This window comes from Platichthys flesus, chromosome 15 (assembly GCF_949316205.1).
Source record: "Platichthys flesus chromosome 15, fPlaFle2.1, whole genome shotgun sequence".
Taxonomy (NCBI): Eukaryota; Metazoa; Chordata; class Actinopteri; order Pleuronectiformes; family Pleuronectidae; genus Platichthys; species Platichthys flesus.
In genome coordinates, this window is record NC_084959.1 from 15822340 (window position 1) to 15839432 (window position 17093).

At 40.5% G+C, this 17093-nt stretch overlaps 1 protein-coding gene across 2 annotated transcripts; it reads right to left on the bottom strand.

Annotated features, from left to right (window-relative positions):
* Positions 1-178: 178 nt before the first annotated feature.
* Positions 179-16646, bottom strand: pls3 (plastin 3 (T isoform)). Of its 2 annotated transcripts, none has more exons than XM_062405417.1 (16): positions 16545-16646; positions 10152-10256; positions 9678-9829; positions 6752-6881; positions 6419-6551; positions 5637-5718; positions 5385-5550; positions 5122-5264; positions 4395-4490; positions 4095-4290; positions 3551-3629; positions 3304-3421; positions 3089-3219; positions 2281-2404; positions 1399-1523; positions 179-1302 (listed from the first exon to the last, which is right to left on the bottom strand). In XM_062405417.1, the coding sequence occupies exons 2-16, from the start codon at positions 10210-10212 to the stop codon at positions 1170-1172; spliced, it is 1869 nt and encodes a 622-aa protein (XP_062261401.1). In that variant the 5' UTR covers positions 10213-10256; positions 16545-16646; the 3' UTR covers positions 179-1169. The 2 variants fall into 2 exon arrangements, with proteins under 2 accessions (XP_062261401.1, XP_062261402.1); XM_062405418.1 differs by having other exon boundaries at positions 16416-16553.
* Between the last annotated feature and the right edge of the window lie 447 nt (positions 16647-17093).

Here is a 17093-nt window from a genome sequence, read left to right on the forward strand (position 1 = left end):
CATAATCTTGACCAGATTTTCCCCTACTAAAATCTATGTTTTCTTTTACATGTACTGTAAAGAAAAAAGATGATCGACTATCTAGTTTAAACAAACCAGTCGGAGCACAACTGCTCAACTGTCAATTCAATGCCTGTGGACGATACCTTTACCAGAAAGTCTGAAGATGACACACAAGCAGTTTTTCAAAGTCATATTTATTGTTATATGTAAAGCACTTGAGTAGATATGAACATGAGACCAAATACAATTTGGCCATTGTCATTGAGTATCATGAAGCTACCTGGAATTAACTTACTGTTTATATTTGCTAATGTTGGATACAAAATAAAAAAAAAGGGGGGGGGGGGGACGGGACCTCAATGCTCAACACGTCATCTTTAAGACAAGAACAAAGAACAGCAGAAGCCAGGAGAGTCCAGTCTGCCTGCTCCTCATCCAACGTAACAGACCAAAGTAAAACACAAAGAAAAGACACCAGAAACCCCGAAAAACAGCATTTACCTTAACAAAAGAATCCCAAGAAACAAGCATCCAGACAGCACACCAGGCTGGTTATTAGTGTCATTCCACCTTAAGACTGCTGTGTGTAGATATGTCGAAGTTATAGTGCCAGTTATTAAGACATGCTTGTGCTTTATCAAATGAGAGTGAATGTCTGGGTGTTTTTTTTTTTTTTAAGTGTGCTGCACCCGAACATCTCACTCTTTTTTTTTTTGCCTTGCCAAGCGTTTCTTTCAACAGCATGAAATTCTGGAATGTGTGATGCTTAGTCAAGGATATCATTTACTTTGTCAGTCTGAGGAAAAATATGTAAACAACCTTGCAGCTGGAAATATGCATTCTCGCTTCAAAAAAACAAACATTATTTTAGAGTTCTGGATATTGAAAGTAACAAGTTGTCATCTGTAACACAAGACCCATCTCTTTAAGACAATTTAGTATTTTGGATTTTTTAAATAAATGAGGACAGAATATTAATCCTCAGCAAACACCTCGTTAGCAAAAAGAGGCAGGAACAACTGCAAACGCATGATTCTTACTGCATCGCTCTCATTCAAATAGAAAAAAACATTCTTCATTTCCTTCAGTTGGGGGAGCTCTTTTAAAACTCTAATGGCTTGTGGGTCCAAGTAAAGTAAGTGTCACACTAAATCCCAGCCAGTCTCCTAGACCCGCTTCATCCCCCGGCCCATCAAGCAGGCAAAGACGGTCATCACCATTTTGGGTTTGACCTCCATGAGGTCCTCTGGGAGAGCGTAGACACGGGCTCCGATCTTCCTCGCCATGGAGACGGCATATCTAGGAAGGAGATAGAGAGATCGTCACATGTGGAAAAAACGATCCAAATAAATTGCAGAAGGCTGCTTCTTTCTTTTCTGTGACAGGAAGTCTCACTTGGCGTTTTCCAGCTTGTCATCTTCAGAGAGGCTGCCGGTTTTGATCAGGTCGTAGTTGATGCTGCCGGGCTGAATGGCGTCGATCAGTTCCAACACCGCCAAGCTGCTGCTGATCTCCTTGTCCTGATCACCACAGCAAACACAGAGTAAGGGTCTGACGCACACAAGCTGACATGACCAATCAGAACATGTACTGCCTCTTAGTTTATAGGACATTAATAACATGAAACTGCTGGATTGTTTCGATTGTGAACTTAGCACTTTTGAGAATTGAGGTTTGTTCTTCAAAAAAATGCCAGATTTCGAGACTCGTAATATTACGAGAATCAAGACACAATTTTCGCCTACAGGTCATTTTAGATGGGAAATATTAGATGATCCGCCATTTGTCTGCATTGTATGAATCTTGTGAAGTTATGGTTTAAGGCACCCAAATAACTAAATATTATGGGTCATCAGCAGCACATTATTATGGTAATTAGGACTTTTAAAAAATTGTGCAGGAAACGGTGGCTTTGCTGAACAAAGAAACACACGGATCGGGGGAAATTGCCTCTTTTGTGGAGGAGTAGCTTTCATCCGCAGCTCAAGGTCTTCATCACCAAATGAGTCAGAGAAAACACAGAGTGGTGCCACGCCCACATACGACCACATGTTATCATATGACGCTGTAAACTTTGTCATGTGGCGACAGATGAGTCAGCTCCCTTCCCTCATGAAGACCATGAGGTGCAGTTGAAAGACAGAAAATACTTTTTAAAAGATCTCAGACTACTTGTTAAACACACATTTGATTACATTTTAAATTTTATATCGAAACCATTTATTGGAATCTACACACGTATGTCTTTACACAGCAGGGTAGGAAAAACAGCTTTACCTTAAAGCTTGAAATCTTGGTCGATTTTCCAGCCTCCGCCAACGTGTTGTTCACCCACTGTACTATGATGGCATCGTTGGTCTTCTGTCCATCTCCCAGTTCCTCCAATACATTCAATGTATATCTGAAAGAGTGGAGACGCGGCTCGTTTATCCAGCACATGAATTGAACAGGGTGACTTTTTCTATTTTTAAACAAAATGATTTGGGAATGTGGAACTTAAACTAAACAAACAAAAACAAAAAAAAATAATGTCATGCAGCATGGACCTTTGTTGTGATTTTTTGGGTCATACAAACTTTGGAAAATCTGACATGAAGAACACAAAAATATGGAGAAATACCAAATATGGCAACACACATCCCTTGTGTGGGGAGCCAAGTGAGTTCATGGAAATGTGGTCTGGATTTGGAGGAACACGCAAATACTAAACACCACCACTGGCATGAAAGAGAGGTTTATAACTGCAGAGTCCCGGGAAATTGTTTACAGTCAATATGTAGCTATCACAATGAATCTGACAATGAAGACTGATGGTGATTGCAGCGTTTCAAAATACCACACAGACATGCTGACTGAAAGACTAAATGCTATTTGGTCACACCGATGTACTCCAAATCCAAATATCCTCATAATTTAAATGTATTTGAATTTCCCCCCAGAAAAGCGAAGTAATTCAGTCAAATCATAATAACATAACCCTTTTTATTTCTTCATGTATTTGTTTATAAAATAGGTCTTTGGTTTTGTTGTTTTTCCTTCATTTTAGAGATGCATTTTTACTTCTACTGTGGTAGTTATGTTTCACCTTCTCATCAGCTGCCACACCAGTGCCAGAGTCAGGGTAGCGTTGCCATCGTTCAGGTCCTGCCCGCCGATGCCGACGAGGGAGAACTTGGCTGATTTGCCCAGTTCTACCGCATAGTTGCAATTCTCCAACTAGGGGCACAAAATAAAATGGTTGGCAAACGACAGACATTAAACAAACCTTTTTAGGAATAATTGCAAGGGGGTATCGATTACCTTTTTCATGTTGGTTCCCAGTTTGGGGTAAGGCGGCTTGTTGACTTTGTTGTTCCAGTCAACTAACACTTTAATCTTCTCATAGAGCTGAAGGATGACCATGGCGTCCTGTAAGTCTCTGTAAGACAGGAACGTGTTTGGTTGTTAGTACAAATATATACATTAAAAGATCAAGGCAGCTGTTTTAACGCTCCTGATGTTAATGCTCCCACATGAGTGACACAACATTGTTGTGTGTGCTACATACCCGTAGAGATGATTGACATGTGGGTTCACACCCAATGAGTTCATCCAGTTTCGGAAAGTCCTCTCTTCTCTCGTCTCACCTGAAAAGCAAAGCATCTTGGTATTCAGGGGGTTTCAAGGTGATCTCACTGCAGCTTACCTCAGTTATAGTGAATGTGACTCAAAATATGCACAACTGAACAGGTCTGGTTGATTTCTGAATTATAATGCTACTCTATTCAGATAACTCTCACAAACTTGTAAACACATGATGTGCAACTAATATTGTATCCAGTGGGATAGTACACTCTATATTTGTTTCTAGGCTAAAACAAGGCTGCAGACTTGATAGTTGACAAAAGATAAAAGTAATTTTTTCAGAACTGGTTCTTCTCAGCCTCTTTGGAGGACAATTGCTGAATTTATCTAAAAGGAACAAAGCCATCTTTTCATTCATCCCTGGTTAGTTGTAATTTGTCTATTTAGAAATAGACTGTGACAAAATTGTGAAGAACACAACTGTGCTCTGATAGTAGAAGTAAAGTATTTTTTTCTGCTCTGCATACCTTCCAACAGTCCCCAGTCGATGTCCTCACCCTCAGGTTTGGTCAGGGCTGGATATTTGTTGAACAAATTGGCCACAAAGGCAAGGTTGAGTTTGGGGTTTCCACTGACGACGTCAGCTGGGGTGACAAACTGTCGACAGCCGAGCCGGTCGGCCTGCTGCAGCATGGCTTCTGCCCTCTTCATGTCGTCTTTCTCCTGAACAACACACAGAACACATGCTGCAGATCAGAGACACTGTGCAGCTGCTACCACGTGGCGAAGAACGTCAACTGTGACCGCCGACCGTTAAAAGTCCTTACACTGAAGCCCGCCATGCTGATGTCTATGCGAGGCTGGTCTTCCTCTGTGCCTTTTGGAGAGATTTGATTCAGGAGGTGGAAATAGGCCCTCGAGTCCTGGAAAAGAATGTAAAGAAACAAAAGCCATAAGTGAAATTATTCATTGTGTAAAATGAGAATAACTTTTTGTCTCATAAAAACAGCTTTTTGTGAAAATTACTACACATACATGTGCAGTGTTTACATCAAATTGCCTTCATGACCATTATATTTGGTATATATAAAATATAAGTTTGAATACATAATTTACATCAAATTTACATCAAATTTCAAGAAGAGATAATACTAGCAATTTGTATATATGCATGGTTGTCCCGGAAACCCCAAACAAACCCCGGCATAGTAATTGGAGCATCTTTAATAATGGGCATTTCGTCAGAGACACAAAAACACTATATCCATTTAACCGAGTCTGGACATATACTGAAACATTTGACATTGGTTAATGTTAGCCAGAGATACAACCCATTCAATACTATTTTGGGAGCAGTGGAGGCGTTTATTTGCATTAGCTTGTGCAATCACAAATATTTACTGGGTTGTTCAGTGTGCTGATAGATGCCTGTGTCGGTGTGTCAACAAACACTGCAGGACCTTCCTGTAATTTTCTTAATTTAGTACAGTGGTTTCCCTTCCTGCAGCTAGTCTTAATAAACCAGCTGGAGTCAGTGTCAGTGTGGGGGCCCACCTTGATGTCACTGCTGAAATTGTTGATCTTCTGCCAGCCAGCATTTTCCAGGTGAAAGTTGGCCCAGCGTAGCAGCAGCTCTTCTGGAGAGAGCTTCATCAGGTCCTCCAGAGTTTCCCCGTCTCTCAGTAACGCTGCCAGAGCTGCCAGGGGGCATTTATTGATCAGATAGGCTACTTGATCTCAGACAAGGAAACACTACTGACAGGAGCACAAACTCAAATATGTGTTATGTAATGAACAGTCACAACAACGGCCTGTACCTTCATTCCTGCTGAGCTCGATGTCGGCAAACAGACCAATCTTGATGATCTGCCAGAGCAGACCCAGCACCAGATGAGGTTTCCCCTCTTTCAGGTCTAAAGCACCAATGTTCACCACGTGGCAGCCGATGGCAGAAGCTGAGTTCAGGGCCAGGTTCAGATTCTCCTGTAAGGCACAGTGTGTCAGCTGTTTGTAGATTTGCAGTAAGACTGATGGTAAAAACAAAAATCATGAATTCATCTTTCACTGACCTGTATTGTAAACGCCGACAGCTTCTTCTTATTTATGGTTCTCTCATCAATAGTGTCTGGCACGGACAGGTTGATCATTTTGCTGTGTAAACACACAAAACCAAACATGAGCTTGTGTCAATGTTGTATAGACAAGGCAGGGATAGCAACACACATGTTCCTTGTTTGCTAAGGATTTAAGTTTCCGGTGTGTTTTGTGTGTGTATGTGGTTTAAAGGAACTTGGTGCCAAAGTTCTATTTTTGTAAAAAACCTTTTTAATATACTGGTAATGTCATTTATCAGGTCTCTGCAGTCATTTACTATCTATACTGAATACTACTTAGCGTGTTAGAAGAAATTCCATAGCTGACTGAATCATATGGGGTTGCTTCCTCATTAGCATTCCAACATGCTTTTTCTCCCAAGTCCTCGACACAAGTTAACTTCAGCATGTGAGCAGAGTTTTATGTGTGATGCAGTTTATCTGTCTGGAATATGTGCAGATAATTGGTCTCTGCAGTCTGTTTGATGCTGATCTAAATACACAACAAAGTTATCCAATACTACCTTGAATTCAACCTATTATTAACTACATTAACAGCACAGTTTTGATTACGCTACTCAATTGATAAATCGCATTTCAATGGTTATACCTTTGTAGATTGTTATATTGAATGTAGTCTTAATGTTTGTATTAGCATCTTCTCTATTAATGGCAAGGCAGAATATTGTCATTGTTGATTGTCATGGGGTCGCTAAGTGATGGAGGACAGAGCTTTAAGAGAAAATAGGTTCTCTCACCAGAGAACGATACCATCTCCGACAGATGTAAACAGGGAGCCTGTGTTGGGATCCATAGGAAGGACATGTTGGCAGTCAGGGTCTTTTTCCAGAGCCTTGTTGATCCAGTTCACAAACGCAACTTGCTCCTCCTCTGTAAATGTGGACATATACAAGAGTGAGTTAAAACACCACGATATATGTGACGGTTTTGCTCTTACTGACTCATTACAGCAGGTTAATGATGCATCCGTGCCTGAATCGCACAGAGCCAAGGCCTTAAGATAAACATTAGCAGCGACTGGAGAAAAGAAGGAGAAAACGTCCATGAGGTCAAGACTGTTTGTGACTTACCAGAGAACGAGTGTTGTGTGCCTTCGCTTGACTGCTCGGACGTCCCTCCAATGGCCAGGATGCCTTCTTTTCTGTTGATGGCCTTCCGGAAGGTTTTTGCTATTTCACTGCCTTTCAGCTCCTGGACGATCTAAAACATATCACAGAACACTGATAAGACCAATCTCTCCTATGCCACGAAAATACTTTCTGCTTTAGGCTGAAAGTGGTGGAATACTTATTGTGCATTTTGATTTAGGTATGACCAATTGTGATGTAAGTGAAACCAATTGAAGAAAAAATAAATGACTGGCATTCATTGTCAGTATACCCTTCTCCTGTTTTCAGCTAATGTTTCAATTAAATGATAGAAATTATCAGTACCAATCAGTGGCTACTTGATTAGCTACAGCCTTCAAGTCCAGTCCAATCTTATTAAGAAATCTCAACCCAGATCAACCACATTGTGGTAATTACATCATGAGTCTGCTGAACTGATCGGTAACCCACCAATCCAATCTTGGATTTTTTTAGACAACTCAACTCAATTAATAACAAATTCGCCAATCATCAAAAAGGCAATCAATTGATAAATGGATGGTGAAGACAATCTTTAGTTGCATTCATAAGTCTGTGATTTAAGTAATCTCCTTTTTATTTAAATACTTAGTTTTGTCCTTTGTCTTATCAGTGCTCCAAGCCCTCATGACAGCCAAGGACACAGAGCAGACACAGACAAATTTCTGGAATTTTTACAACACAAAACCATCTGCTGGCTACAGGGATGAGAACAAACGGTGATCGTGGCAGAAAACTGCATTTTTTAAGAATATGAAGGGGCTGAAAAAAACTGTTCATTACTAGTAAGTCCAGGAAGACATTGTGTCTATGAGCTAATAAAGGCAACTGATGTTGTTTAGTGCATTTGAGTGCACGGTAGTGATTTGCCGTGGGACTGTTACTACTGATCCAATCTTAGTGTTACAGTGCTGAGTGAGTGAGTTCCAGTATGTAATTAGGAGTTATCAACAGTAACAGTAAACCGACAGAGACACAGCTATTATCCTCCAACACAGCACCCAAAGGCTTGCCCAGTGTCTCAACATTAAATAATTAATAATAAGTACCTCTAAATATTAAACAGGTCTCAACCACAACTATTGAGAGCACAGAGAGCTCTGTGGTCTGATGTGTCGCTTATCAGTAATGTAAAACATGTAAGCAGCTTGAGACAAAGCTGCTTTTTCTATCTTGATATGTGCGATACTTCCTGAAGCTGAAATTATCACGGCTTCATCAGTGACCACAGCCCCAGAGGCGTTGGAGCAGCCACAATGTGCTATTCAGTCTGCCACTGAGACGTTTGTTTCATAAGTGGAGCGCACTTCGACAGAAATATACACAAGGTCACAGGGTGGCAGCCGTCATTGTATGTACACTTTAGATTAAAAGGGGTATCCACAAAAAAGACAATCATGACCTTACAGGAATGATTCAGAGTTCCACTCAGTTCTGCCAGTTTTAGTTTAGTTTAACTTAACATATGTATATGCTGTGTGGACTGACGAAGTTTCCGCCACGAAGGTTATTCATCGTCTGTCTGTCGGTCAGTTAGCAGGATTAACTCAAAAACTACTGGACAAATATACTATGAAACTTTCAGGAGGAATGTGGTAGGGGTCAGGAAAGAGCTAATTTTTTTTACTTTAACATTGCAAAGTGTGCAATTTCCAACATTTTCATTAATTTCTAAGAGAATAAATACATGCATCTTGAGAAAGAAAAAAAAAATCACATCAATCACAGTGTCTGTTATTTGGTGCAGATCTAAATAAAACTCTGGATCTAGTGAATTAAAATGTAGTTTTATAAGGGAACTGTTAGGCCTTCTCACAAGCATTTAATCTGGGTTGTTCTCATGCAGAAAACCTATCTGGTAAACTGGTATTTTATGAAACCCTGGTTCTGAAGCACAAATTTTTTCCAAAACAATGGCACAATGCTATTTTTCAGCCAACTGGGAAACCCCGGATATGGACGCTTCCTGCCAGCACATGCACAATACTTGACTGTAAAAGTCAAATTACAGTTTTGCCAAAATAAATAAATATAAAAAAAAAAAAATAAAAAAAAATCAGCTGATCAACCCAGTGATACAAATTATATACAAAATTAATTGCTTAACATTTATTGATTCAGTTCCATTTTTTTTTTATATTTAAGTTTATATTTAGAAGTTCTAGTAATTAGGTTAATGTTCAACGTTTATTAGGTGGATTTATTTTTATTATTCTAAATTATTTATTATTATTAAAAGGTGCAATATGACCATTAAACACATTATAATTTAAATTAATAAAAATATAAATCTGCTACTTACAAAAGAACACAGATAAACTCTAGGTCACTATTGACATCATGAAACCATTAAGTAACTCGTAAGATTATAAATGAGCTCATTACACTAAACGCTTTAGGTTCATTCAATTCCGTTTGTTTAACTCCGACTACGTCATTATCATAGTCAGAGGTAAGCTAATAATGACTTTACAGCCACACACCCTGAAACTAGACATCCAAACTACTACAGAGCGACAAAACACAGCTACACCCTCCTCATCTAGAAAGTTTGAATCATGTAGTAGCCCTTGAATGACTGCTCCCTCATCACTGCTGAAACTAAACACTGGAACTCACACCACTTTGCTGACCTCACTTCCTCATTCCCCTAGTATGTACTTTATGCGTGTGTGTGTGTGTATATGTGTGGTCTGCAGAGGCTGTGTGCATTTAGCTGCTGAAAGTTGCTTTGCATAGCAGTCTCACTCAGGAGGGCGAGGTGGTTTTGGGGCAAAGCAGAAAACAAAGAACACCTCAGAGAATCTCAGAACAGGGGGTGAAAACTTATCAAGCTTGTTGAGGTGTTTGTGAGCTCCACTTCACGTACCGACAGAAACTCGTCAAAGCTGATCTTGTTATCCTTGTTGCGATCGAGTTTCTGGATGATTCCCCGAACCACGTACCCAGGCTGGACGTGGCCTGCCTCTCTAAGGAGCTCATTGAGTTCATAATCACAGATAAATCCGTTGTTGTCCAGATCTACAGATACAAACAAACCAACAGTCATTTATTGCAATTTATACTGCTTAAGTTTGAATGATCATACACACACATACATATACATAAACACATTATTACAGCCTAAGAATCTATATATATATTTTTTAATGTCAATGATTTCTATGATCTTTTAAAACCCTTATGACAAAGAAATGTAATTAAGGCTAGATCATTTATAGTTTAACGATAAATAAACAAAACACAAAAACAAAAATGCATTGTTGATTCTTGAAAATAAAATGTTCATATTGGCACACATTAAGGTCAAAACTAATGTGACTGTGAAATTGATATTACTCACCAATTTTCTGAAAGGTCGCCCTCATCTCCTCCACCTCCTCTTTTGTGATCTTTCCAGCCATTTTTCTGTGATTGACCTGAGGTGCTCAGGTAGAAAAAGGTGCGACTGCAGAGAGAAAAAAGGGCAAAGTCATCAGTGGGGTCTTGAAATAACAGGAGGTTGGACTTGAGAGGAAGCACTCCCGTCCTCATCGGCCTCCGGTCAACATCCTTAGTTTCAACCCTTGCAACTTTCCCAGACTGCCCATCTGCGTCTTCAATGAGCAATGTACACTCCCCCAATCTCATCTCACTGCTGCTACTTTAGATCGCTAAAATCACAAAGCGGCCCACACTCTTCTACTTCTGTGCCAACACAGACGCTCTCGATCCATGCAGAGCAGCACAATATAAGTCACCCCACATCTTCTGTCAGGACTAAAAACTCTAAAAAGTACCTCATGTACCCCTCTCCTCACCGAGCCTCCTTTATCTGCAACCCTGCTGTTCATATCTTCTGTTCGCTTTAGCTCTTTTCCTTTTCCAAACATGCCTCTCTCCCATAATCAAAGTAATTTCCTGTTCTATATATTGTAAAGTAAAGAGCCGGTGTTGTTAAAAAAAAACAGGCTGAGACAACTTCTTTCTTTGAGTTTTGTGTCACATCCCAATTGAACATCTGCTTACTACAACTATAAATCAGATCCCCTGAAACCACAAATACATTTTTACTGTAATTTCCCCCATTTTTATATGCTCTAGAAATACAAACAAATCATTTTATTTTAGAATTAAAATAATAAGCATCATTCAAAGTGAGCTAAAGGAACAGTTTAATGTTGCAACTTAACAATTTTGTGAGCCTCTTGTGAGGGCTGCTTCTCTATAAAGTAAAGACTGTGGATGTTGGATCATCATGATGCTCCTTTGGGCTGTATGTTTTTAAACTGTAACTGAGAAAAGTGTCCTCACGTGGGAGAAAGGGATCATTACAATGTGTAACGACTGTAGTCACAAAACAAGACCAGTGAGTCTCCTTTTATTTTTCTTGAAGTAAAACACAGTGTTCCCAAATTCCTCAGGGGCAAAGCAACCATCTGAAAATCCCTGAAAATAAGAAAATTCCTCTGAGAACCTCCTTCCCGTTCTGTCGTGGCAGAGGAATGCATGAGGCCTGGGTAAATCGAGCCTCGTTCACAGAGAGGTGACCAGGGGGTGCTGCCTCGTTCTCCAAGACTGAACTGGTATGATGGCATTCCTCTCTTTAACATAAGTGTTCAGACAACAAAGATGAGGTTTGTGCGGCAGACTTTTTCCAGGCAGAAGTGTGTTCCTGGTTCCCATTTCCTGATTTAAAGTACAGACTGTGGATTTTTCAGAGCGAATTAGTCAGAAATCCTGGGCAAGGCTAGTTCTGGTTTCCACGATGCAGCATGAGTAAACCATATTAGGGAATAGCTGAATGTCCAGTTGGTCAAATGGATCGTGTGTCACCTGGTTGTAAGTATTTAAAAATAATCCATGTCTGATGTGTGCGATCAACTTTCATACAGAGAGACAATGAACAAAAGACCAGTAACCGTGCATCCTCTTTAATGATTGACACTTTTGTCAATCATTGTTATAAATTGTTATATGGTCTCCAAGTGGTCAAGTCTTCCGATAGTATGAGCTCAACATATTTGGGTTTTTTTTTTGGAGAGGATGCAATACGGATGTTAGGAAGGAAAAAATTTCAGATACTGAAATCAAACCTCTCTGACAAGAAATGTAACTGAGTCTTGTTATTTTACAGTTAAACCATAAACTTTATAATTATAAATAAAAAATGATGCATATTGCTTCTTCCGACTCCTTTCCCCCCAAAAACTGTTGAGATAAATTGAACCCAACTAAACTAAAAGAAAACTCAAATATTTTGTGTTGATGGAGGGATTTTTCTGTGAAAGCATCATATTGATATTATCTGCCAAAAGATATATCAGTAGTTATCTCTTAAACAAAGCATTACACTTTGTCCTGTACAAATTAATAAATAAATCGTGTTAATCCTGATTTTTTTCTTGGATTGAAAAAGCCAGATATGGTAGAAAACTGATTCTAATAGCAAAGGCAGGTTCATCACTTCTGTGTCGGCACTAACCGTTAGCTTTAAATGCCATTCAGAGAAGCACACGGAACAGCATGTTTTTCTTTTGCAAAGGACGACTAAAACAGGGCAAAGCACAAACTCCTGACTAAACAATTAGGAAAATGATAATGCCAGTGTTGCTATATTTAACTTCTCCTCAGAAGGAAGTGAAGTGTGGCTGCTGAAGTCAGCCCGTCTACGAGGGCCAACAAACATGACCTCATTTGCCAGCCCATGTCACACCCTCAACCGAGGCAGAGGGGAAACAGAAGAGGGGTTAAGTACATGGGACAAGGGCACAGATGGCAGGGGGACAAATGCAAGACGTATCGCTGGTGGTAGAGAAGAATGGAGGGATTGTAATCACCGTCACAAACAGCGGCAATAAATCTTGTGTAACTCTAGAAAATGAGTGCAGAGTGTCAGGCTCCACAAGCAGTTGTCCTCTTTGACAGCTGGTCTGTGTGGTCAGTGGGACGAGAAAATTCCTGCACTCATCTAAATGTAAAACCAACCTCCTAAATGGATCAGCCCGTATTTGCCTGAAAGCACATCAATGCTCTTGATAGAGTTCAAATACACTCTTTAAATTTCAGTTCTTGGCCATAGGGCAGGGTCCAGTAGATGAGGATGATGCTGCCATATTTTTTATCAATAAATGACAAAGGACAACAGTCCCCTTAAAGTAAATCAAGCTGTATATGAATTATTCCCTGGGAAACGTTGAAAATGTCCTATCACGCAATGTTAAAGAAAGTTTTTTAAAGATTCCTAGATCCGCCGCCTGATCTGGATCCACATAAAAATGTAATGGGATCTTCTCCATACCACATCCTTCCACGTGCTGTGGTAATTATTCAGTTATAGTAATCTTGCTGAAAAACAAACAATTCAACCAACAAACAAACAAATGGACAGGGGTGAAAATATAACCACCTTGGTGAAGGTAACAATATGGGGAAAATATGACTCACAACTATCAATAGGAATGCAGGAATACAAAATACAAACAAACGCAAGTCTTTTACACATTCCTCTGTGTAGCTGTTCAGTCGTCATTACGTGATATCAAGCACTATAGCAGACAAAGAGCATCTGGAATTACTTTGTAGTTTCCTCCTGATTCAAGAAGCTCACTCAGTCCTTTAACTCTTACTTCACTTCTGGACATCATCCATAGACAAGTATTTCTTTCCTAACACCAGGTTTGAATGGTGAGCCAAAATAACAGCACCTCAGACAGATCTTTCAGTCAATTTGACGTGGAGGGGCCGATCCCACAGTTAAATGTGCCGAACTGACACACCCCGTCCTGCCAGTGTTTCATCCACACAGCTCCATGGGAATTGGGAGGAACACAAATAGATTGGGCACCCTTCCCGAATGTGGTCAAATTCATGTGTGCACACGCCCAACGTCGTCTGCAAAAACAAGGACGTTTTTTACTCAATCACAATTGCCCGCAGATGTGAAGCGAACTGACTCATAAGCCCTAAACAGTCGGCAACACAGCCCTTTATTTCCCTTCCAGGTGGCGTGGAGAAGACAAACAGCCAGGCTGACAGGTAAGGAGGAGGTGACGACAACAAATATTGTATGTGTAGTTGACACATCTCTCACTTCACGTACAGATGCACGCACGACAACCACGTTGGTGTCAGGGCTATTATAAAAGCTCTCAATATGGTCAATCATCATGGAAATAGTACTCTACCTTTCCTCAAATGAAAGGCTGGAGCCGGAAAATAAATTATACAAAACGTTAAAGAGGCCGGTGCTATTAAAAGGGGTGAGCACAGGAAGCCCCGCCCGCCATGGTTGAGGAATGTCATTAGACAGGTTACTGAGGTGTTGCTGAAACAGTCGCTGCAGGTAAGCAGCCACACCTATGAGGGTTCGTCATTATTCAACAAAAGCTCTGTAAAGCATTACCCTTTAAGTACTATCTCATCAGACAGCTGAAGCACCGCCCTTCCCTCATGCATTCATTTTGCTGAGGTTCTCGTTTAGACACTGAATCCCTCATTGCTGCACAATATAAAGAAGCCACTTCCCTCCAAAGAAAGGTTGCAATTATCAAGATCATTTCTTTGTGCATATAAATAATTCATTGCACTATTCATTTTTGTTAAAAACATTATGGAACAGTCAAAACTTAAATGGCAACCAATATCTCAACATCAAATAATATTGATGATGTACATCTTTACAGGAGTGTCAATAATCTTGAATAATTTGATTAAACATTATGTACCTATTTTGGTACATGATAAAATTTAAAAAGGCAATAAAGTGATCATGTTTTATCCACTTCAAATTTTGAAAATTTCCTCCATATTACTCAACTCATCCATACAAAAAAACAAAATTATGTGTTTTTCATCAGACAGAAATAAAAATTTGATCCATAATTAATGGTTACCATTCAGACTTTTAATTGGAATGACTTTAATCCTTTATGTGAAGGACTTGTACAAGCTCAAGCGCAGCTCACCAGTAACTCAATCACTCTCACTGCGCTGGATAACAGGTGAAGGCACCTGTTAAAATTCCTGACAGAACAGGAAGTGGGGAAACCTGTTCATAGGCACAGGTGTGCGTGTGAGAAGAGGAAACGCTACACTGGCTCCCTCCCTCCCTCCTTCTTGACGGTCTGGTTAACACAGATAGCATCAGACTCATCATGTCTGTATTTAACATACCGACAGATAGGCGCTCTCATTTGGCTCTGTAGCAATAGGAAGGGAAACTCACATTTGAGTTGGGTTAGCAGTTGGGTTAACAGCTGCTACATACCATACATGCATACAAGGGCAAAAATGACCTCACCAATCACATCGATCGCAAGCTTTAATGAGTGACAGCTTTTTCTCTTTCCTACAAAAGATGTTAAAAACACTTTTTTCACAGATGACACAACGAGGAAAACATTGCCTCCAGACTCCTGGTGTAAAATGTGGATTTTTGATATTCGTCTTTAAGAATCAACCATTTGCTAAATAACCTTTCCATCTAAATAAACCATTGAAGAAGCATAAGGAGACAACCAAGGGCACAGAGTCAGAAATGCTGAATCGGAAATACCGACCTTGAATGAGCCACTGTATTCACAACACGATTCTTGTTCCCGGTCACAATATTTAGCAAGTGGGCTTTTCTGTTGCTATCACATGTCACACAACCTTGCTGTCTAAAGCGGTTCAAACAGTGATCCTCAATTGGGATCCCAGATGTGCCGAGGGTGATGGAGCCCCAGATGTAGACGGGTCTACAGGAAAAATCTGGCAAATCATTCAGAGCTGAAAAACAACACGCACATAAAACACTGTTTTACACATATGAGTAAGTACAGAGGCCCAGACCCCCCCCCCCCCTTCAGTCTTAAAACAACTAGCTTCCCTTCACAGCACATTGTAGCATTCACTTAAACAAACATCACATAAGAACTATTTATTTAGGAGGATCATTCTTACATAAACTTATGAAGCTCCACTTCGCACATGTCTTATACCATAGCGGAGCAACATGGCACACCAGAGAGGGAGGGGCAGATCTATTTAACTGGGGGTAAAACATTTACTAGGATCGCCCCGGCATCATATAAAGAGTCAACAAGTTAAAAAAGGGAACGTGCTCTAGCATCACAAGAGCAAACAGCGAGGCTGCACACGCCTGACACAGCTAAAGACCTGTTCGAGCCTCAGCACCTACACTGTGTCTGTGTTTAAGGGTGGCCCATTCATGACCGGGCTCCACCTGTGCGGCGTCCTCCCTCGGGTGAGAGGCGGCGAGGATAACGAGCTAACCCGCTTTTAAGTATGTGTCACATTCACAAAGTGCAAATTCGGGAGAAAAACATGGAGCTTGAACACACACACACACACACAGAGAGAGAGAGAGATGAGCACCCATGCTGAATTACCAGTTACTCTCTGCGTTGGCTTAGTCGTATCTATGAATAGCAGTTACCACTTTACTCCCACAACAAGTTCTCTAGCCACACACGAAACCAGGTAACACATCTACACCTCCAGTATTTCACGACCTCAGTGGGCTACGTGAAAGATGCAGCTAAAGCTAGCCGGCTAACCACAGACCCAGCAAGTTTTATAGACAGGAAACTCTCTGTTTACTCTGCAGACCCGCGGCGCTTACCGGAGGAGAGCGGCTATCACGCGGGAGGACCGGAGAGGACGAGGCTGTTATCTTGAATTAAAGAGGCTGAGATAAACTCCGGCTATCGGGAGCTGTTGCTCTGGAAGTCGCCAGGAAATTGAAACTCACCGTCGGTGCGTCTAAAAGTCCAGACAGCGTCCAGTGTGCGGAGCTGCGTCCTCCACGTAGAGACAAAAGTAGGAATGTGTCCCCGCCCTGCCCGGTGACGTCACCACCGGGCGTCGATGCTCCGCGCATGGAGCTTTATTTTTTATTTTTTTTAATTTAATCTTTATTTGTTCGAGCCGTCGCGTTGAGATCAACATCTGTTTTCAAAGAGAGCCCCGAGAAAGTGAAATATTCACAATCATTAACACATAATTAATAACAGGCCACAGCAAAACAATACAGTAGAAATCAATGAATAAAAACAGCCACAAGATTCTTAAAAAACATCACATACAAAATGTCTTACATCTCCAAGGGGAACACAGGACTGTGGTTTGAAGGAAGTTTGTAAATGGTAGTTACTGAATCTAGTTCTGCTAATACTGGTGCGTACATGATGGATGTCTGAAGTTCAGTAGTGACTGGATCTTGTGCTGTTTGTTCTGGTTTAAATGAAAGAAGAGAGCTTAGTCATTTAGATGTTTTATATATGAATAACAGGAGATGACT

Coding starts and splice junctions, on each gene's coding strand:
- pls3 (XM_062405417.1), bottom strand. CDS start 10,212: ATGGCTGGAAAGATCACAAAAGAGGAGGTGGAGGAGATGAGGGCGACC. Junction 6,552..6,751: donor CACACAACACTCGTTCTCTG/GTAAGTCACAAA, acceptor CCACATTTACAG/AGGAGGAGCAAGTTGCGTTT. Junction 2,405..3,088: donor GTGTGGCAGCTGATGAGAAG/GTGAAACATAAC, acceptor CCACTCTTTCAG/ATATACATTGAATGTATTGG.